At 49.4% G+C, this 20,935-nt stretch overlaps 5 protein-coding genes across 5 annotated transcripts; 1 reads left to right on the top strand and 4 right to left on the bottom strand.

Moving 5' to 3' along the window:
* Positions 1–3,970: 3,970 nt before the first annotated feature.
* Positions 3,971–5,029, bottom strand: BC939DRAFT_456097 (uncharacterized protein; the record flags this gene model as incomplete). Its single annotated transcript, XM_051556285.1, has 1 exon — positions 3,971–5,029. A coding segment is annotated over one exon (1,059 nt), but the record flags the coding sequence as incomplete, so codon positions are not given.
* A 673-nt stretch (positions 5,030–5,702) lies between these two features.
* BC939DRAFT_456099 (M32 carboxypeptidase Taq metallopeptidase peptidase) lies at positions 5,703–8,056 on the bottom strand. The gene is made up of 3 exons (XM_051556286.1): positions 7,710–8,056; positions 6,764–7,623; positions 5,703–6,666 (listed from the first exon to the last, which is right to left on the bottom strand). The coding sequence occupies exons 1-3, from the start codon at positions 7,884–7,886 to the stop codon at positions 6,048–6,050; spliced, it is 1,656 nt and encodes a 551-aa protein (XP_051410690.1). The 5' UTR covers positions 7,887–8,056; the 3' UTR covers positions 5,703–6,047.
* A 1,198-nt stretch (positions 8,057–9,254) lies between these two features.
* On the bottom strand, positions 9,255–14,436 carry BC939DRAFT_504513 (ABC transporter type 1, transmembrane domain-containing protein; the record flags this gene model as incomplete). The annotated part of the gene is made up of 7 exons (XM_051560538.1): positions 9,255–10,188; positions 10,279–10,445; positions 10,523–11,152; positions 11,231–12,781; positions 12,891–13,889; positions 13,999–14,283; positions 14,398–14,436. 7 exons carry the CDS (start codon positions 14,434–14,436, stop codon positions 9,255–9,257), a joined length of 4,605 nt encoding a protein of 1,534 aa, XP_051410691.1.
* A 670-nt stretch (positions 14,437–15,106) lies between these two features.
* Positions 15,107–17,233, bottom strand: BC939DRAFT_530141 (major facilitator superfamily domain-containing protein). Its single transcript, XM_051561552.1, has 4 exons — positions 16,782–17,233; positions 16,365–16,662; positions 15,875–16,245; positions 15,107–15,747 (listed from the first exon to the last, which is right to left on the bottom strand). The coding sequence occupies exons 1-4, from the start codon at positions 17,182–17,184 to the stop codon at positions 15,188–15,190; spliced, it is 1,632 nt and encodes a 543-aa protein (XP_051410692.1). The 5' UTR covers positions 17,185–17,233; the 3' UTR covers positions 15,107–15,187.
* Positions 17,234–18,610: 1,377 nt separating this feature from the next.
* BC939DRAFT_494172 (uncharacterized protein) lies at positions 18,611–20,301 on the top strand (the record flags this gene model as incomplete). The annotated part of the gene is made up of 8 exons (XM_051559595.1): positions 18,611–18,681; positions 18,917–19,005; positions 19,118–19,187; positions 19,319–19,443; positions 19,535–19,605; positions 19,733–19,808; positions 19,921–20,000; positions 20,097–20,301. Coding segments are annotated over exons 2-8 (687 nt in total), but the record flags the coding sequence as incomplete, so codon positions are not given.
* Between the last annotated feature and the right edge of the window lie 634 nt (positions 20,302–20,935).

A 20,935-nucleotide genomic window follows, 5' to 3' on the forward strand; every position in this document is an offset into this window, starting at 1 on the left:
AGGTGCCGGTGAAAGAGAATGCTGTTGGGCGTAGTCGAAGGCAGGCCCGATTTGCGTTTGATTAGTTGGGTATACTTCCCCGTGAGCTTTTTGAGGCACGACGGTGAGATGACTTGAATGGTACTGCGATACAGAATCTTGGGGATCAGGACGCTATTGACGATAGTGGTTGCAATGCGATCGGTGATGGCCTTACGGCTCATAATATTGCAGAGCCGGGCGACCTCTGTTTCCAAAATGCGAGTTGTAGGTGTTGTTGAACGGGCTGAGTTAACCCATACCCCCAGTACGCGTGCTGCTTCCTTAGGTGGGAGTGGTGTTAATTCCTCTGGTGGTGTTCCAAAAATCAATTTGGTGTTGTCCTGCGCGTCCTGGAGGTTAACCATGACCACGGTTTTCTTTGCATTGATTTCCACGCCATTGAAGTGTGAAGAAAGGACGTTGCAATGTCGAGCGTATGTTGCATATCTTCCCTGGATCCTGCAATCCCATGTAGTATCATCCACGAAAGCGAAACACGACAAAGAAAGAGGTTGTGCAACACCTTTCATCGCATATCCACGTCCTTGCTCCATGACCTCGCACAAGAGAGCGTCGTAAGCTATTCGCCAAAAAAGGGGCATTCCACTCCTCCTTGATCCAATCCGCACTGTGGTCGATATTCCTCCGTGACCCCATAATCAGTGATAACCTGATTGACCTTGGTGTCAGCGATCTTCATACAAAGGTCAATAAAGGGCTTTGGAAATTTCAAGCGCGTCATTGCCCGATGAAGCATGCCGTCCTGATGGCAGTTGACCGAGTCGAAGCAGCGACGCATGTCCTGGAAAACAATCCATTGCTCTTGTTTGAACTCTGTTGCATCCTCCATGACACAATTCAGCGCGTGGATGGGATCCTTTGTCGTCGTACCCTTCAAAACCGAATAGTTTGGACCTCGGAGGATGTTGTGCTGGGTAAGAATCGTACTGAGCCGCTTAGTGAGGATCGTAAACATGATCTTCCTAGCGTGCTCTAGAAGCGTAATCGGTCGGACATCAGCCATGCTACCGGACCATTCTGCTGCTTTGGGATACAGTAAATTCGTCCAGTGCGCCAATCCTTGGGAACATGACCCTGGGTGACACAACCTGCGACCAATTGGTACAAAATGTGTTTTCCGTCTTGTCCTTGTTTCTGAAATAGGTCATTTGATAGCCCTGATGCACCCGGCGCCTTGTACTTGGGCGCTTCATCCAGTGCCTCCTCGAATTCCTCGTACGTTGGTGGGTCCATGAGCGTGGAGTACCACTCCTCGTCAATCCACTCCTTGGGCCGATACTGTTGTTCCCATCTGGACCCAGGCTCCAAAGGCTGTGCAGGACGGGGCCCATGCCACTTGATGAACCAATCGCGGACATACTCTTTGATTTCCTGCGGCTCCAAAAGATTTTGTGTGTGGTCATCCTGAGTGACCTGGATTCGATCCAAAACAACTTTGCCATTTGTCCTCTCAAGGACACTGTCGAGAACCTGTCGTGGGGCCAATTGCCATCGGGAAAGTAGAATATTGATATTTTCTCGAATTCGTGTTTGTAGCCTCGCTGCCTGCTGTGCTTGAATCGCTACGCAAGCAGTGGACCATCTCTTCCCAATCTCCTTTATCCATCGCGTCCAGTCGTTTGACTGCGCCGTGTCCAGGGGGGCTTCCTAGTCGGTCGATTGGTGGGGCTTCTTCCGCTTCCTCCATGCGATGAAAATACTTGTCGATCCGATTCAACGCACTGTTAACCTCCTGCGAAAGGGTTTGTTGCACATCTGGAGCAGCAAAAAGTCCTTGCCTCATTCTCTTGGCTGCTTGTTGGAGGTTGGATAAGGAACGGATGATGTGGCTCATGTTGACTTCTCTCTCTGGGCGACAACCGGTGCGACCTACCACTCTGCCTGGGAGTGTCGCCTTTGCTGCTTTCATCAAAGAGGCCGAATAAAATTGCCATGTGCGTTCCAGGTTGATCCGAACTAGGGCCTCCTTGGGGACCGTGCCATTGTCGTCCAAGTCCCTAATACCCAACCTGTCAAGCTTGAGCTGCTGGAAAATATTCTCGTGGTTTCTTCTGCATAGTTCGTCCACTCCTCCTTCGATGTCTCACGGAAACAAAACCGAAAGCCTTGAGGTTTCCTGTATTTGTTGGCCGATGTGTCTCCAAGGAGCGATATCGCGTACAGATTTAAGGACACTACCAGTGCTTGGTGGTCCGATTTAACATGGTCCTGTAAATCGATCACCTCCGCGTTGAAAAGACGGGGTAAGATCCCTGGACATAGGAAAACCATGTCTATGCGACTGACATCCTCGAAGGTGAAGCCGGCCTCGAGCGGGAATAGCGATCTGTACGCATCCGTCAATGGTTGCTCCGAAATCCACTGCAAAAGGGGCGTGTCCGGTCGGTGACTCCCATTGTTGTTATTTCTGTCGATGCTAGGTGACATGGTGCCATTGAAATCCCCTAACAAAATATATTTGTAGTGACCCAAAACGGCCTCGTTGATCTGTTGCTTTAGCCATTGTTGCAGGGCCTGACCTTCCGGGTGGTGCTGTGCGTCGCTAGGAATATAGCAATTAATCACACGAAGTGTACAGCGGTTCCTGAATGCAAAATCAATGGCAATACCGCGTCCACGGTGTCGTGTCTTGCGAATGATATATTTGCTCCAGTCCTTGCGCACCAGGAGTCCAACGCCTGAAGCCGCGGGATTTTGTGGGGCGCTTCCCCAATGCGTGTCGTATATGTGTGAATACTCCCGAGAGAGTGTAAATCGTTCCTTGTGTGTTGCGAATTTTGTTTCCTGTAAACCAAGAATGGATATATCCGCGTGCTCTGCCCAAAAGCAGAGGGCGTCTAGTTTTCCTGGAGCATTTGCTCCTCGAATGTTGTATGTCGCAACTCGAAGTGTGCGCTCCATTGTTACGTTATTGTTGGTGTTGTGTTCGTTGTAGTCATTAAGTCCGATGTCCGTTGCAGTGTTTTCCGATGTACCATATTGATTCTGAAGAGAGTGCATATTGGGCGTATTATTCATTATTAATTCCTGAGTAGTCGGCCGGTTGCATTTTCTTAGCGGGTGTAGGTGGTAGCGGATGGTGGGGCGGTCCGGAGTTCGACGCTACAAGTTGCCACGCAGCAAGAAGTGAGCTCATGTTGCTCTGTGGTGTTGGAAAGGCTCCAGGTTGTTTGGCCTTGTCCAAAAGCTGCTGGAGAGTCATCTGTGTCGGGTCCTGGTCATTTATCTTTTGAGTTAGTGCCGTTGTCTTTGATGTCATAGCGGGAGCGGTTGTTCGTTCCTTAGACGATCGTCCTGTTGTCGTTGCTGTAGCTGCCTGAGCAGGCCGGGTTTCCTTTGCTTGCGGTGCTTGAAACGTCTGTGCGAGGGTGCTACAAACAATCTTCATCATCTCCTGCATACAGTGCATCATGGTCTTGAACTGGGCCTCAGCTCTCTCTCGGTCCTGACGCATTTGCTCCAGGATCGCGGCAATAACATCTGTGTTTGTGTTGAGCGTCGTCTCCTCCACAATGGCGCCACTGGTGCCTGCGTTGGTTGATGCAGCCTGTGCGGGTTGCTTCTGAGCGTTGGTGCTGGCGACTTTGGCGTACGACCGCGAAGAACTCACTCGCAGCGGCTGTCCTTGACTGTATTTCCTCACCGCCTCCACATGAAGATATCGTTCCTTGTTCTCGGTACGCGTCGTACAATCGGCTCTGAGATGCCTACTCGAACCACATGAGTAACAAACTTTGTGGCCAGTCTTGCACCACTCCAAAATCCTGTCTCCTAGCTTGATAGGATTGGCTGTTGCAGTTCTCATGTCTTCTTCAGAATTGAAGTAAACATACGCCTCTCGTCGGTATTTTATTTGATTATCCACAAATACTTTGGGTATATCAATGTAAATAGCCTTCAGTTCCAACAAATCCGAGAGATCGAGGGGGCTCGTCTGAGAAGGCAAGCCCGCCAGTTTGCATACATGCCTCGTGTTCCATTGCAATGACACGGCACCAAGGCGACCCAAACGAGCGTGTTCATTGCCCACAAAGAGAGAGGTAGTGCCCTCTTCTACCAATTTCTCAATGCCCGCTTGGGACGTGAAACGCACTGCAAGGGTTACCTTGATACCGCGGCTGCAAATGTGACGCGAAATGTCCTCGATCTCTCCATATTTCTGCAATGACAAACGGACCAGCGTGTCCGTTATGCGTGGGGGAAGTCCGCACACCTCCACTGTTCGTCGACGGCGGTCCTGACTCCAGTCGTCATTCGCGCGGCGGAAGATGAAAGCGCGGGCTCCGTCCGCATTCTCAGTCCTCATTTTTAGCAGCTCCTGAACTTGAGCCTCTGTCTCCACTGACACCGAATAAAGATGTTCGCCATCGAATTTCTTTGTCTTGATCCTTGCCAAAACACTGACCTCGGCCGCCTTCAGCATCCCCATCAGGTCCTCCCGCTTTTCTTCAGTTGTTTCGCCACGCAGAGAAGATAGAGGGACCAGAACCCTGTTGAACTTCTCGCGGGTGCGTCGAATCACTTGGAAACTACCTGGGTCGTCTTCGTCGATATCCTCGACGATGTCATCGAAACGCACACTCTCCTCTGGATGATCCCCGGCAATGGCTTCAGTAGAGCCTTCGCCATTGGCAGCATCCTCTCCTGGATCCTTGATCTCAGTCGCCTCAACGCTCTGAGTGTGCTCAGCTTCGTCCATGGTTACTTCCATGTCCTCAGCCCCGTCGTTAACAGCCCTGCCCGAGGAGGAAACAACTGGGTGTGGGGGTGGAGTGCTTACCAAAAGTCCATGCTCATCTCGAGCGATGGTCCGACGTGCCAATGAGATCACTGCATTTCCCTCATCTGCATTTCTGTTGGTCTGCTTCATCTTGCTCTTGCCTTTCGGACCGGAACCGTCAAACGAAAGGCCTGCTGCTGCTGTCACCTTTGCCTGTTCCGCCGTGCGAGCAGCCTTGACTACCTGCTGGCGGGTTTGTGCAACCATTGGTTAACAACGAGAACGAAGGGGGTGTAGGGAGTGTGGGTGTGTATGTATGTGTATTTATTGTTCGTCGAAGTTACTATGCTCCTCGTGGGATGAAGGAAAGGTACAATCAAAAATAGGAAGGGGAGTGTCAAAGATTTGTATCTCTGTGATTGAACCGTGGTCACATGTACGAGGCCAGCTATAGACATCTATGAAGAGGACGCGTGTCTAGACTAGTCTGTTAGTCTTGTCTAGTCCTAGTCCTAGTCATACTCTTGTCCCTAGGCCCACCTTGCCGAGCTCTTCCACGAAAAACTCTTACAGGCTTCATGAATCACCTGCTAATTTTAAATTTCAAATATCGAAAGGAATGAATCCATTGCGAGCGACATTTATTGAACAGGGTGTTGCAATTAGTAGAGTAACCTTGTTGTCAAGATCTGCTAAGGTTAAGCCGATGGCCCCCCTTTGCCCTCGGAAGGCCTCGCTTCTACCGTATCTCAGTCCGGTCCGGAGTTCGCACAATTGAACAGATAAACGTTTCTTGCACTTCCATCTTTCCCAGGTCGCTGCACGAACCATGTCTGAGTCGCATCAAGAGCACAGCCCTCCTTAAGCTTATTTTGATCCAGCTCAACTAAGCTTGAACCAAATGACCAATAATGTTAGAGTTCAGGGAAAAAAAAGGTTTATTGTCTAGTGGGCTTATATGTGTGACTGTGTCAGATGGGTTTCTTTGCGGGCAGAGTCGAATAACATGAAGATCCAAGCTTATTATCCGAGGGTCAGAACCATACATATGTCCCATCTTTTTTCTTTCTCCCCCTGGTTCACTTTTGCGAAGATAGTAGACACTCACGGTGCAAGAACAGGATTTATTTCAATAAAGAAGACAATACGTGTATAGTCCTGACCCCAAAGGATAATAGGCTTAACAACATAGCGCCGATGCTCTGAAGTTTATTGCTAGTCTAAGTTACAGCAAAAAAAAAAAGCAGACAAAATCAAACGACACTGCCCGAGAGGATATGGCATTTTACAGATCATAGATCCTGGCATACTTGTCAGTCAATTCCCGGAGATAGAGCGAGCTGTCCAAAGGTCTGCCGGTCAAGTTATAAATGAGATCTTCACCCGACTCTGACAATGAGCCCTGTTCGTGAATGTTCTTGTTCAACCAATGTCTCAGGACGTGGAATTCGCCCTTGGCCAGATGGTCCTCCAAATTGGGGATCGCCTCCTTGGCGGCATCGAAAATCTGGACTGCATAGATGGATCCCAAAGTATAGGTGGGGAAGTAGCCAATGTAGCCAATTGCCCAGTGAATGTCCTGCAAACATCCTAAGCGATCCTCCGTGACATCCAAACCGAGGTACTCCTTCATCTTGGCGTTCCAGATCCTTGGGACATCGGCAACGGAAATGTCGCCCTCCACCAGAGCCTTCTCGATCTCATATCGCAGAATGACGTGTAAGGGATAGGTTACCTCGTCGGCCTCAACGCGGATGAAGCCAGGATCAACTCTGTTGAATGCGTTGTAGAACTGCTCCAAGGAGGCAGATTGGAGATTCTCATGGGAGGATCCTGAGAACTGGGCCTTGAGGTGAGGAAGAGCATATGTCCAGAAGGGCTTGTTTAAACCAACCATGCGTTCCCTATGATGGTTGTGATGGTTGAAAATTCATCTTAGAGTCGAGTACATTTGAGCTTGGTAGGGCATTTAGAGTTTTTCTGCCATGGACTTCAACTCACCAGAGCAAAGACTGAGACTCGTGGATGCCCAATGAAAGGGACTGGGAGACAGGGAGGTTGTCGTACTCCTTGTTGCGTCCCTGCTCGTAGAGAGAATGACCAGTCTCGTGGATAGTACCTGTGATGCCCTCCTGAAAGTTGTCGATGATGTAGCGTGTGGTCATACGAACATCCGTAGGGTGAGCGCCACCGGAGAAGGGGTGAGTCGAGACATCGAGACGACCGGCTTCAGTGTCAAACCCAATCTCTTTGGAGATACGGGTCGAGAACTCGACCTGCTTCTGAATATCCCAATCACCCTGGATAAAACTTCTGTCGTGGTGAAATTCCTTGGCCTTGATCTTGGCAATCAAGGGAATGATGCTCTTTTTCAAGTCCGCAAACAAGACCTGCAAGTGGGCGTCCTTGAATCCAGCCTCATAAGTGTTGAGCAAGACCTGGTAATAGCCTTTGTAACACTCTTCGCCCTCCTTAAGGCCCAAGCTCGCGCGAGCTTTCTTGTTGATCTTGCGGGCTTCCGCGTAGGCCCTGTCCTGAATCTTGTGTGAAGCCGCTTGGCGAAGAATCTTGATTTGCTTCTCGAGGAACGGCGCAAACTTGGAAAAGTCAGACTCCTTGCGAGCCTCTGCCCAGGCAATGACGGCTTCGGAGTTCAGGGTAGCGATGGCTTTGACAAGCTCAATAGGCAGCAATGTTTTTTCTTTGTAGGCTTTGGTAGCGAGGCGAATGTTCGCGAGCTCATAAGGGTTCAATTCCTTGTGCAGGTCCTCAGTCAACTTGCGCTTCTCGAACTCCTCAATTAGAGATCCTAAGACGGGAGAGATCTCTGCCTCGTGGGTCAAGCCAGCCAAGACGCTCAGCTGCAAAGAGAGAGCGTGTCAATTGGTAAGCGAATTGGATGCTATGACAATTATTGAGCGAATCAGTTTTTGTGACAAATAAATACCTGTTGGGCGCGGATAGGGGCAGCCTTGGCAGGCATCATGGTCTCTTGGTCCCAGAAGAGAAGTCTAGTGATGCCCTGCAGGACGGACAGGTCCTTAAGGTGTACAGAAAGCTGGTCATAGAGCGAGCGCACAGACTCCAAGCTCAATTCGGCAGAGGACTTTGCGAGGATGGTCATTATTACGGATCTGAGCAGGCACTAGCAGGGGATAGACGGGAGGATTGAGGATCGAATAGCAGGGTGTAAACAATGAGAAGGAAAGCGAAAAAGTAGAGCACGAGTCGGTCAATCCCGCCTCAGGGTGCCTATGGGTGATAATTTATAATGGCAGGAGTCGTGGGAGATCTGTACACGCTCAAGTATCAACATCGGAAATGTTTGCGGCCAAAGAGAAAACTGCGGCCTGCATAAGAAGTTGCACAATGCTAGCGCATGTACCCGTGTGGCACTGTCTGTCTCATTGCTTTTCTTTTAGCCTAGCATGAGCCGACAAAGTTACATGAGGTTAAGATATTGAGGTACCCTGAGAGAAACGACTGAGTCGAACTCAATATGTACGTAGTCGTCGAAAAAACCAATCGGACATTCTCCGTATAATTCATCGCGAGCCAGTGCATACAGCATGAGTAGACTAGCTAGATTGATGATGCAGTTAATTTTTTCTTAGTGTTCGCTGTGGGTGCTAGCCTGTCGCACGTTCCACAAGGGCTAGGGAGAAGACGTCGCATGGAGCGGATAGAAAAGCACGCAGCGTCACTATGTTCGCTTTATACTTTTCTGTGCCCTCTGTCTGTTTCTCTCGTTCCTAGCCTACTGTCTCTTATCTCTCGTAATTCCTTCGGACTTTGATTTCAATGCATCGTCTATCAATGACTTTTATAGTAGGAAACAAGGCTGTCGCTGCTCTCTCCATGTCTCGCTCTGATAACAGAACGTACAAGGAACACTAGTACCAGAAAAATCGGAGAAAGTTCATGGCATAGCAAGCAATGATCAGGAAATTGTGTCTTGCAAGGAGTCTGTGGCGCCATCATACCCGAGTCTTCTGTTCGATGATAGGCATCTCCGCCATAGACATGAAAGAACGCATGCGTACCAGGATTTATACCCCAGTCCTTTCAATTGAATCATAAAGCAGAATGGGTTTAGGTATGCGGCTTTATCTTTTTGTCACAGGATAGCCATGGTTGAAAGTTGAGCATATGCGCACTTGGAACAGCGAACGGAAGCAAAGCTGTACTGCTCCCACAATCATTCAACGAAAAACAGAAATACATTAGGCCCCGTTTCGGTCTCGAGCTATGGCATCCGATTGCGACCTTTCGCGCGACATAGACGACTACGCATAGAAGGTAGATACACTTGATGAGGGGGCCCAGTGTTAAGGGCACTCTGGAGTAGAAGAAAAGTCCATATCTGTTATTGAACATAACGCTCATGATTTATCTTAGTGATTAGTCGACTATGACCACGCTTTATAAAACGCTAGCCTGAATAATGGAGTGGAGAAGTATATGAAGGTGACCCTAACTAATCCTCATAATTCTAGATTTCACCTGCCTGCCGAGCAAGCTGGTAGAATAAAGAGTTGGGACGTCGCAAAAGTGCTTGAGGGGACTCGAATTCTTCTACGCGACCCTTCTCCAAGACCAGAATCTTATCTGAGTCCATAATAGTCTTGATGCGATGGGCAATGGTTAAGGTCGTGCGATCCTTGAATTCTTTACGGATGGTTGCTTGGATCAGCTCGTCCGTCTCAACATCTACGGCAGCAGTGGCCTCATCGAGGAGGAGAACCTTGGATTTCCGGAGGAGGGCTCGAGCAAGGCAGATTAATGAACGCTGGCCAACAGAGAAGTTGTCTCCATTCTGAGAGACCTTGAAGGAGAGTCCACCAGGTAGCGTCGAGATATGTTCTTTCAAATGAGCACGTTCCAAGGCCTCCCATAGCTCTGCATCTTGCAACTCTTCAAAAGGATCCAAGTTCTCGCGCAAAGTTCCTTGAAACAATATTGGGTCTTGAGGGATGATGGCCAAATGCTGGCGAAGACGACTGAGTCCGACCGTCGAAATATCCACGCCGTCCACCCAAATTGAACCTCCATCCTCCTCGACCTCGATGTTTTCCAGATCGTTAGTCCTGGTCGCTTTTGTTGGGTCAGCATCCATATCAGCGCCGTTATCGCTAGCCTTGGCCCAATGACTATTGGCCGCCTCAATGATGCGAAAGAGAGCTAGCGTCAAGGAGGATTTACCCGCTCCAGTTCGCCCACAGATGCCTACTTTCTCGGCGGGCTGCACCTCAAATGACACGTTCTTGACGACCAAGTCAAGACCCTGGCGGTAGCGGGCGGAATAGTTCCTGAATTCAACATGGCCAGCTTGAGGCCAGCCCTCAGGCAAAATGACGTCCGTCTCCGCGGGAGCTTCGGTGTTCTTGTTAGCGTACTCCTCAATTCTCTCAACAGCGACCAGTTGACTAGATTAGATGGAACGAGGAGCCTCAGAGAGTTGGTTCTCATATTCTACTAAGAGAAGCAACGAATCCGAACAATGTGAAAGAACTTACTTTTGTAGATTGCAGTAGCTGCGAACGAGATTGGTAGACATCTGTGTGAACGAGAGCGCATAGGACAAGGCAAGTCCGACGTTGCCAGAGTTCAAAGAGTTTCTGCTTACTACAGCAGAGAGAGCGGCGCCCAAGACAATAACAGCGCCCAAACTATCGAGGCGGAACTGGCGAGCGAGCAATGGCGCATGTTAGCATATTAATCAATACATATTAGGTGGTGAAAGCGATTTTAAAAAGTTACCTGCAGCCATCGGTTGATCATGTAAGAGGAATACAGGGCGTTGGCAGAAATATCAGTTTTAGCGGCATTGTCGAAAATGAAGCGTTCGTTGGCTCTCAGTGCGCGGATCGTCGTCACTCCGGACAAAGTTCCCTCAAAGTGCTGATAAATCGGCGACCTGGATACAGAGTCAATTCGCTTTAGCTGGCGACTGGTCCGCATGTAGAATGTTTGCGTGAGGATATATAGGGCAGCCACTGGAACAACTAGAGCCAGGAAAACAGGAGTTGTCGTCGCAATGACGATCATAGTTCCGAGGATGGAATCCAGGCAGAGAATAACATCGATGAAGTTCCACGGAGCAACCTCGTCCACCGAAAAGATATCCATACTAAATCTGTTCACGATCCTTCCGAGCGGAGTCGTGTCGAAAAAGGACATAGGCAGACGCAAGATCTTTGCCGAAAGGCGTTCATGCAAGCCTGCAGACGCGCGAAGAGCTGCGATGACCATCGCAATGTAGCTTGAGCCGATATTGATAACCATGTACGCGAAAATGAGCGCTGCATAAACTCCAAGGAACTCTCCAATAGTGTGGCGACCTGATCCGCTAACACTTGTCCAGTATTCGAGCCAGATATTGGTTCCAATCTATGTACGAAATAGATGACCACAGGTAAGCATCTGAGATCAACCGCGGCACGCCAAAGGCTGTTTTTAAACCCTTACCTGTAGTCCCTGGCCTAAAGCAAACAGAAAGATAACCAAAAAGGAGTATCTGTATGAGGCTGCCTTAGCATAGTTCTTGTATACATTCCATGATACGCTTCCCTCTTCCATCTTCTCCTCTGCGATCAGCTCGGCCTTGTCGTCCTCTTTAACATCTGGCGTGGTCTCTCTCTCAGTTCCATCTGCATGGATGGTGTCCTCGTCCCCATTATTCTCGACTTTCTCTTCGTTCTCCTTGCGTGGTACGTCTCGTTTAACAGAAAAGTCCCTGATCAGTTGGTACAGCGAGTTCTTGGCGTTTAACAAGGTCTCGTACTTCCCGAGCTCAGCGATTTTTCCATCCTTCATCACGATGACCTGGTCAGTTTGCTCCAAGTGGTGAATGGCATGGGTGACAAGGACGCGAGCCTTGTCCTTGAGTAGGCCAGTGGGTCCGATCAAGTGCTGCCAGAGATGCTGATCGACATGTGCATCGACAGCGCTCAGAGGATCGTCAAACAGATACACATCGGCATCCTCATAGGCCGCTCGAGCCAAAGACACTCGCTGCTTCTGGCCTCCAGATAGGTTGATTCCACGCTCGCCAATCTCAGTTTGATCACCGGCTGGGAGCATTGCAATGTCCGGTAAAAGACCGCTAGCCATGAGGACGCGGTCGTAGCGGGTCTGGTCAAACGCGTTTCCGAATATGATGTTGTCTTTCAAAGTCGCATTGATGATCCAAGTCTGTTGTGGAACATATGCTAGTCTTCCATAAACCCTCACGCTTCCCTGGCGCCTGTACATATCTCCGATGATCGCATTCAGCAGGGAAGTCTTGCCTTGTCCAACTCTTCCGACAATGGCGGTCATTTCTCCGTGAGCGATGGCCAGGTTGATGTCTACCAGCGTTGGTCCGTAGTCCTTTTCGATGTGTACCTCCTTTTCGGGCATACGTTTTCCAGCCAGGCGCGCTTCCTTCTCCATTAGCTTGTGCTTCTTGGCCTCTTGTCTCTCACGAGCCCTCTTTTCCTTTTCGGTCTCGACCTCGGGTTCTTCTGGGTCCCACGCAAAGACACCATTTTTGATCTCGATCAAAGGCACACTTGGATCCTCTGGCAGTGTCTCGATCGCCTCAGTAGCGGTCCCGGAGAGCTCCTTAGCCAGCAGAAACTTTTGGATACGACTCGCAGAGACCTTGAGTGCAATTGTATCTCCAACGACGCGCGACATTGCTGCAATGGGAGTAGTGAGCAAGGTGAACAAGCTGATTGACACAAAGATACGCTGAGGGGTGATCTCTCCTGGGCCGAAATTGGGTCCTCCATGAGTTGCGTAGACAGCGAAGGAGACGAGGGATACGAGCAACGGTATGGACTGGAACATGATCGACATGAAGGAAAAGGTGATGCCAATCTTGCGGAGACTGACGAGCTCACGGCGACGATACATATTGATGCGCTGTCGGAAAGACTCGTCCCAGCCATACAGCTTTATGACTTTCATACCCGACAGCACCTCATTCGTGAGACGCACACGATCATCCGTGGCTTCCATCTTGACGGATCGTTGCTGTTGTGAAGAAAGCAGTAGGACGAAGTAATGAGCTTTCAAAATTAGCCAAAGTTACCGTTATAAAAAAATAAATTCATGCGCTGCATTCTTTTTTTTTTTTTCTTACCTTGAAAGTAATACGAGCCAAGGCTCCATTCACAGGGCCCGCGATGAGGATGAAGGCCACGCCTACAAAGACAGACCAAGAGATCTGCTGGTAGAGCATCCAGATGGCAATACAGATCTCATAAGGTGTGGAGATAAGGTTGGGCACAGACGGGAAGGATATGTCAAATCGTTCGGCATCAACCGACATGTGGTTGATGATCCCACCGGTCGTGAATTTTTGCTTGGAGGCCCCCGAGAGCTTGAGCGATTTGCGGTATACCATGGCTATAAGTGCTGTCCTGGCCTCGACACTCACGTTAACGGTGGAACGGAAGAACTGCTCCATGCAGACTGCATTCAAGATCGAAGCGAAGAACATGCCGCAGGCCAAGATAATGCCCAATGCAACCGGCTGAGGATTAGGGCTTTGGTAGGATTCAATGAATGAGAGCATTTCGTTCAGGAGCAGAGGGAGGACGTATGTCAACGTCGACGCTACGATGCGAAAGAACATCATGGGGACCCAAGCCCATCCAAAGGACCCCATCACGGTCCAAAACAGATCCGGCTTTGTGCCACGAGCTTGGTGCTTGTTCACGTTTGCTTGCCATCTGTCATTGAGGCGATCGTGACTAAACTTGGCTTTGGACCGCTCAGGCATCATGTTGACGATATCCTTGGATGTCAGAGGCCTTTTGAATCCTGCACTGACAATAGGCTGCATATATTGGAAAGTCAGACGAGAGAACAGGTTGGCCTTATCGTACCGGTTGCCTCCGCTCCTGCACTGGACATCGGTGCGTCCTCTAGGCCAGGCCTCGACAATGAAACCAAGAAGGTTGATGGCTACGAATGCGATAAATGCTTTGAATTGGTCTTGATCAGTTTGCTTGAGCAAAATCATGGTGCGGATAGTGATGGCCGAGGTGATTGTAGAAAAGATGTAGAGGGTGAAGATAGTGTTGTTTGACCGGATTTCCTGCAGGTGCTGGAAATAATTCAACATAATGGACGCCAACTGTAGCCCATAGAAAAACATAGAAAAAGGAGCGATGTAAGTTTCAAAGAGCAACAAGTAAGAAGACTGCGGCGACTGAATGCGGATATGAATATCGACATCTTCGTACCCAAGCAATAGCCATGATAATGGAACCAAACACGGTCGCGGGTGCGTAGTCGTCGTTTTTCAGGAGGGCGGCCCTGACAATCAGCGCAACGGCGCTACCGAGCATCAAAGCCTGCGAGGGCCAATAGATGACGTTGGTACGACCAAGGCGGTGCGGATGCCCTGATCTCCACATGTGGGACGTCTGGAAGACGGAGACAACGATCGCCATGAGGGCGGGAAGCCCTATAAGGATGGTGTTCTCTACGCAGAGCGTCAAGTCCGTTCGGGCGTCGCTGATAGGACCCTGTTGGTTGTTGTCAAAAAAAAGAAAGGGGAGGTGTCAGTGTCCACATTTCGATTCTACGGACTGCTTATCTATCCACCCTTGGCTCCTCTATCGAGGGTCTCGCTCACTTACCCAGCCTTCGGCGTCATTGCAAAATGCTTCAACGCCCATTGTGCTAGTCTGGCAGCCGAGCGTATCTTTGATGAGAGAGGGAACTTGTGCGGATATGCTGATGTGGCGGTCAGCTTTGCTGGTATGGACAGAGGGGCCTCAGGAACACTCAATTGAAGGAGGGAAGCTGGAAGCAAGGAGTACTGGAGGGAAAAACTCGAGGGCAGAGGGAAAATAAACACCTTTGATTTTATACCGCGAGTGCCTGGCTAGGGAGGCGGACATGGTGTCCATTTTTGGGTTGCATCATTATGAGCTGCAGCACATCTTGATGCCCCTGCGCTGGACTAATTTGTTTTTGTGCGTCAATGCCCTACACTGTCCGCTCACACACTACTTCTCTATGGCAGCACAGCAGCCGCTGATTATGAGCTTGACGAACAGCGCAATTAGGAATCTTTTCCCGTCAGTTTCGGCTTTTTGTTCTCGGGTTCTACGGTCCCGGAACGTAGAATGGCCAGGATTTCCGAGATAAGCTGAGCCAGGAGCTGCTTTGTAGAGTTTCTTTAGATCGTTGCACAGCTAGAGTGAGCGTCATTTTTTGAAAAGAAAATCCTGTGAACCAGACGTTCCCATCTATAGTTTGCCGCCATGACAGAGCAGTGTCTTTTTATTGCTCAATACAAGTCTACCAGTCATGCAGAGGCCTCAACAGCCTGGAAGATTTCCGCGGAACAGAGGTACTTTAGTACGGTATTTAATCTCTCAGCTGAAAGTGGATATGTATATTGACAGTGTATCTAATATCTATCTACACTCGATCGTGTGTAATTCGCATATGACTAAAGAACACAGACAAGGCTAAAGCACACGAAAAGAGACCCAGGACACCCGATGCATAAAAAAGCGCTGAAGGCCAGATTTCTAGTGTTATCCCATAAAACCACCCAGAGAGCAAAGGCGTCACCGCCGCTGACAGCACTTCGAACGTGACCAATGTCCCCAGGGTCTCGCCTAATAGTTCGGGTGCCACAGACTGTGAGATAATGCCCCGAATAGCGGGGGAGAACATTGTCCCAAGGGAACTGAGCACTCCTCCGAGATAAAAGCCTTCTCCTACAGGCGTGGCACCATATAAGAAAAATGTCAAGGACTCAATCAGCAAACCAATGACCACGAGCTTTAGGTCAAAGCTGATGCTGGCCACAGGGTCGGTAAGGGCGTCTTGGGGAGCCAGTCGCTTGAAGCGGGGCAACAGAAATGTCAAAGACACCAGTCGACTTAAACCTATGACGGCCATAACAGAGCTCAACCTGGCCTCGGACCAACGGAACCGGTATAGCAGGTACGTTGAAATATTAGAGTTTACACCTAGGAAGACACAGAGAGCATTAGGAACCGATTTAGCATTCGCGTGAACATAACTGTCCCAGGACGCCTTTATCATCACAATATGTTCTTTTGAGGCAAATAGCGTGCGAAAAACGACTTTGTCTACCAATAATGGCCACAAGGGCTATGAAAGAGGTAATCATGAGCATCAGCACGCTGTATTCGCCAGCGAGTCGGTCAGGCAGCTGCTCAGGAGTGAGTCTCTTGATAAGTGCTTTCAGATATTGTGAATGAGGCTCTGTGTCTTTGAACGGCTCCAAATTCCTTGGATCAGACCCGTTCTGGCATCCGTCTTGCTCCCCTTGCTCAAAACTCGACTGAATCTGCTGCTTGCGTTTGTTGTCCAATGAAGCTACTGTCAGGGACTCTGGGATCATTGAGATGCAGAAGATATTGAGGATAACGAGAGCCGGGTTCAACCAAACAAAGACAGCGGTTAACCCAAACTGCTTGGCAACCATTCCTCCAAGGATAGATCTAAGTCGACAACAAAATGATAAGCGGCGTAGAGCGCATTATTAGTTTGAATGACGCTCATCAAGAACCAGCTTAAGATGATCTCTATGATTGTGTACTCGAGAATCGACTTTTAGTACCCTAGTGCGAGACCCGCAAACTCTCCAGCAACTAATCGACCAAACACCACGGTCCGCTCCTCCGCGCGGGTAACATCGGACGCATACGCATGCGCGAGGGTCTCGAGCAACGCCAAGGAGCCTGTCGCTCCATCCAAAATGTTACCGAGCCGCAGGAAATAAAGACTCATACCCTTGTTGAGGCGGACCAGCACAGCTAAGGTGCACGAAAAGGCAGATCCAGTGACGCCGATCAGCATTGCTCGTTTGCGTCCCATCCGATCACCTAGTCCTGACCAGTAACGAATCGTCAACGCAACTTGAATGGCGATACGTTTCATGACAGGAAGATATTTCGATTGACTGTCAGTAGTGCTCCCCTAAAACGACTGCTAAAAGAAAGAATGAAAGAGAGCACTCATCATGCCTGTACTGTACCAAGGATAGCAGTGAGCGTCAAACTGATGCCGACAAAATTTGCGATGGCGGCACTGTACTCTGCAGAATCGCAATGGCCATCATCATTATTGGGAAGATCTCCAGTCAGCTGCGCCAGACTAGCCTGGCCATCATTCCCACGCCCAGTGCTGTTGTGGACCGGGAATAATGTTGGGATGCCTCGTTCACAGAACAGTTCCTTGAGGGAGGGGACAATCAACGCTATTGTTGGTCCGCTGGCCAGGTTCGATAGGAAGATGATAAGGATGGCAGCCCAGTAGTTTGGTTGCCATGGCCAGTACCAAGTCAGAGCACGTTGCTCGTGGGGCTTGGCAACACCGGACGGGATTCCCCCCAGCAGGGCAGTTGTCTCTGCAGCAGGCGCCTCTTGGATGTTCAGCATGGCATCAGTGGACCAGAGCAGGCAGTCGAGAGGGGGGCAAAGAGAGGGAAGAGGGATAGAAGAGCATGGAGCCTGGATAACAGAGTACAACGCAGTACAACGGCTGCAAGTTGCATGGAGGTGACGTGACGTTATTCGCCAAAGGTACGTGGATAGACTATCGGCCCATTCGCCCTGCTCTCTTCATAGCACCATGGCGCTGGGCCAATCATGAGGGCCGAGCGAGCACACAACGGCTTCGACGGTCATTCGGTCTCTGCTGTACACCCCAATACACATTTCCCATTGGGCGAGGCAAGGCCAAAGGCACAGATAAACTGGCCTTAAACTCGCTGTGCAACCGAAAGCACGCTAGGAACAATACCGTGGGCTGAGGGAAATGAGCCCGAGTCTGGGTATCTTGCGCCATGGGAATGAACATTGAAGTGACCAAATCGCTTCTGTGCCACAATGTGTAAACCTTAGGATTGAGGAGCGAGGGATTAAAGGGAAAGCACATTGCGTGGATCAGAAGGGACAATGGCTGGTGCGAGGTTGCCCCATGGACGGGGGAGCTCTCCTGGGGGAGCTGTGTGGATCAAACTCAGATTTCTGTACGTTGGGAAATTTTATTTTACGCCCGAGGACCCTAACGGCCGGTGTCAATTAGTGCAACCCTTAAAGCGACTAATCCCGCAGGACCGTGTGCCACCATCGACCCATATCGAGACGACATGTCTCTGTCAATTGCACCATTTCGACAAGCACATGCAATTCGGACTTTATGAATTTACACGTCTGCACGGTTACGAGAAGGAAAGGGCGAGGGCGAGGGCGAGGGCGGGATAGAATCAGGACGAGGGGCTAAATCTGTTTACATCTCTGTACTCAGTATTACTATCGGTACCGTACTATCGAAACCCTCAGGGACATCGACGCGTTCTTAAAGTAAAGGCGTCGTAGGACAGCTGCAGATATTTCGCTCATCATAACTATGTAATATGTTGTGCATGCTCGGCACATCCAATCCCCCACTGGTTGACTTTGTTACCGAGACGGGGCACCTCGGCATATGAGCACCGGTGCAGATCCTGTCCCCAATTTCACGTACACTGAATGCACCGTCAGGGCTAAGCGCGAATATTCTTTCCCGTCTTTGCATCATTTATATTACAAAACTCAACGTTTAAGCTTAATACATAGTGGTCGCCGTGTGTTTTTGAATAGTCCTTATAGTCAAACGTTCTTCATGGTCCACGCAATCTCCTACACGCCATATTGCTGCTCCTGCTCGTGCTCGCAATGCCCTAGTTTCAAAGCTGTGTGAGGCGTAGAAGCAACGAGACGAAATTGTGACGCGGCATAGAAGCACAGCTGTGCACAAGTGTTCTGATTTTTTGTTCTGATTTTTTTGTGCTGATTTTCGCTCTTTCCTTCGCACTTTGAACATCCTTCCAGGTCCTCATCCTTTCCAGCCCCATCCCGAAGCGAAAACAAAAAAGTCCCTACTGTATTCAGGTGCGTATGATGGTGAAATAATATCAAATTCGCTAGTATCCCTTTCAAATGATTCCCTTGAGTCTCCAAACGCCAGTTCTTTGAAAGGGTGGATTTCCAGCGTTATATATACCTTGCCTTCGAGCGAGATGTATATGTATCAGCGAGTGCGGCCTATCACAGAGTTCATCAAATTCAAATCAAAGACGTGTTTATTGCTGAATGGGAGTTTTAACGGGATGTACTTTTGGAACAGAAACGATTAGCTTCATCCACAACGCGAACATGCATTCCCATACCCCTGACCACGAAGTCAACCAGCAGGAGACAGTCAATGTTGCTCCAGTGAGTATCCTGAACGTGTTCTGCAATAACCAATACATGAGGCATTTGCGCGCAATGGTCTAGTAAATCATCTGCTAACCAGACCCCGACATACGAACTTGTTGTGCCTTAGGGCTCCTTGACGTCCAGCAGCGATGCCAACAACGGACAGCCCGTTGACACTAGCCTCTATTCACTCAAAGGTAATCGCAACTCTCTGCTTTAATATGCGTCGGATCCTACTCTGATGCTGAAGTGATTGCCAGAACTCTTGAATGTACGCGAATACAAGGCTACAACTCACCCTTCCTTGCGATTACTATATGGTTTATAGAGGGGATTGTACATGTCGCTGACGGTGCACAAATCCCCGTCCCGTATCCTATGGCGGCAATCAAGACTGCTAACAGCTTCGATAGCATCTCGACTTTAGTCGCTGCTTCTAACGAAATCGGTCATGTACGTCTAAATTCTGCAAGCAAAACATCTTGAAGTACTGCAGGTTGGACAGATCACCAACGATATGCCAATTCTAATGTTCCTGGAATAGGTTCATGCCTCCCAGATGGTGGCCAAGAATTCTCTCAACGAAAGTAATGCAAATTTACTGAACACCAAGTGGTATGTAGCACAGCATTGTGGTGGTAGTATAGCCATCGGAATTGAAATACTGCAAGGGACCTAAAGTTTCTTTGAGTAACCCACTGAAGCTGTGCCATTTCTCTATGTTACATACAAATGAATTTAGCGGCTGCGAGACCAATGAAAGCTCCCTTCTCCCACAATTTGCGTCGAATCTTCTCGAGTCGATCAAGAGAGACATTGTAAGACGCTTGATGCCGTGACTATAAGACTAAAAAGTGCACCTTCGTTATGGATATATCTACATGTATGAAATGTTAACCGATAACCGGTGAATGCCTAAAATATTTTTAGAAGCCCCTGTTGTTCAAAGACGATGCTTTCGAAGCCAGAGCCAGCATGAAGACGACCGACCTGCCGGTCGGCACGGAAAGGTAAGGAGATATAAAAGGGTGATTGGTGGTTATAGGATATATAAAGTCCGGTGATTTGGTTACTAACCGTTTAGCTTTCAATCCGGTACGTAATAGCGGATTCGCTACCGCCATGTCCCGAACGGCATCAGATAGTGGTTCTGTGACCACTCTTACTCCCGGGTCAAGTGTCCAAAGTATGAGCTTCAAGATTCAGGCGCAATACTGGCGTCAGGCGCTTGCAGATGCGCCGTCGTTGCTCGACCTCCCCACGGACCGTCCTCGTCCCGTCCAGCGATCTTTTACCGCGGACCAATTGGCCATTCACTTGGGCGTTCCATTAGTGCAATCGCTCAAGAAGCTCTCCCAAGAGCGCGACGTGGATCTGCGAACGACTTTGATGACTGGCTGGAGCTCTGTCCTGTCTCGACTCTCCGGACAAGATGATATCGTCGTTGGCATTATCAATGACAGCAAAGAAAAGGGTTCCGTCCCTAACATAATGCCATTGCGCATTGACCTATCTGAAGACCCTAACACGGCTCAGATGCTTGATCGCGTTGCAGTGACATTCCAGGCCGCAAAAGCTCACCAGGGCTTCCTGTTCGAAAATACCGTCGATGCTGAGCAGCCTTCACACGAGAACAGCCAAGATCCGTTGATCCAGGTTGCCTTTCAGTGGCATGATGATGATTTAAACCAAGTATCTTTGGACGACGTTACTACCCAGTTCGCTCTCGAGGTGCATCTTCAAGAAACTGGCAATGAGATTCTCGGTTATCTGAAGTATTCGACGGCTCTCTTCGATGGTCCAACCATCGAGAGACATGTTGGTTATCTGCAGAAAATGCTGGAAGCCATGGCTGCCGACGTCACCCAGCCGATCGCCGCTGTGGATCTTCTTTCCTCGTCAGAAAAAGACCTTTTGCTTCAGACATGGAACGTCGTCGACGAGC

The sequence above is a fragment of the Gamsiella multidivaricata genome, assembly GCF_025024155.1.
Source record: "Gamsiella multidivaricata strain RSA 2152 chromosome Unknown BC939scaffold_46, whole genome shotgun sequence".
In the NCBI taxonomy this organism is placed as follows: Eukaryota; Fungi; Mortierellomycota; class Mortierellomycetes; order Mortierellales; family Mortierellaceae; genus Gamsiella; species Gamsiella multidivaricata.

Coding starts and splice junctions, on each gene's coding strand:
- BC939DRAFT_456099 (XM_051556286.1), bottom strand. CDS start 7,886: ATGACCATCCTCGCAAAGTCCTCTGCCGAATTGAGCTTGGAGTCTGTG. Junction 7,624..7,709: donor CCCCTATCCGCGCCCAACAG/GTATTTATTTGT, acceptor CTCTCTTTGCAG/CTGAGCGTCTTGGCTGGCTT. Junction 6,667..6,763: donor GAGTCTCAGTCTTTGCTCTG/GTGAGTTGAAGT, acceptor CAACCATCATAG/GGAACGCATGGTTGGTTTAA.
- BC939DRAFT_530141 (XM_051561552.1), bottom strand. CDS start 17,184: ATGCTGAACATCCAAGAGGCGCCTGCTGCAGAGACAACTGCCCTGCTG. Junction 16,246..16,364: donor TTTGCGGGTCTCGCACTAGG/GTACTAAAAGTC, acceptor TTGTCGACTTAG/ATCTATCCTTGGAGGAATGG. Junction 15,748..15,874: donor AGCCCTTGTGGCCATTATTG/GTAGACAAAGTC, acceptor GTGTCTTCCTAG/GTGTAAACTCTAATATTTCA.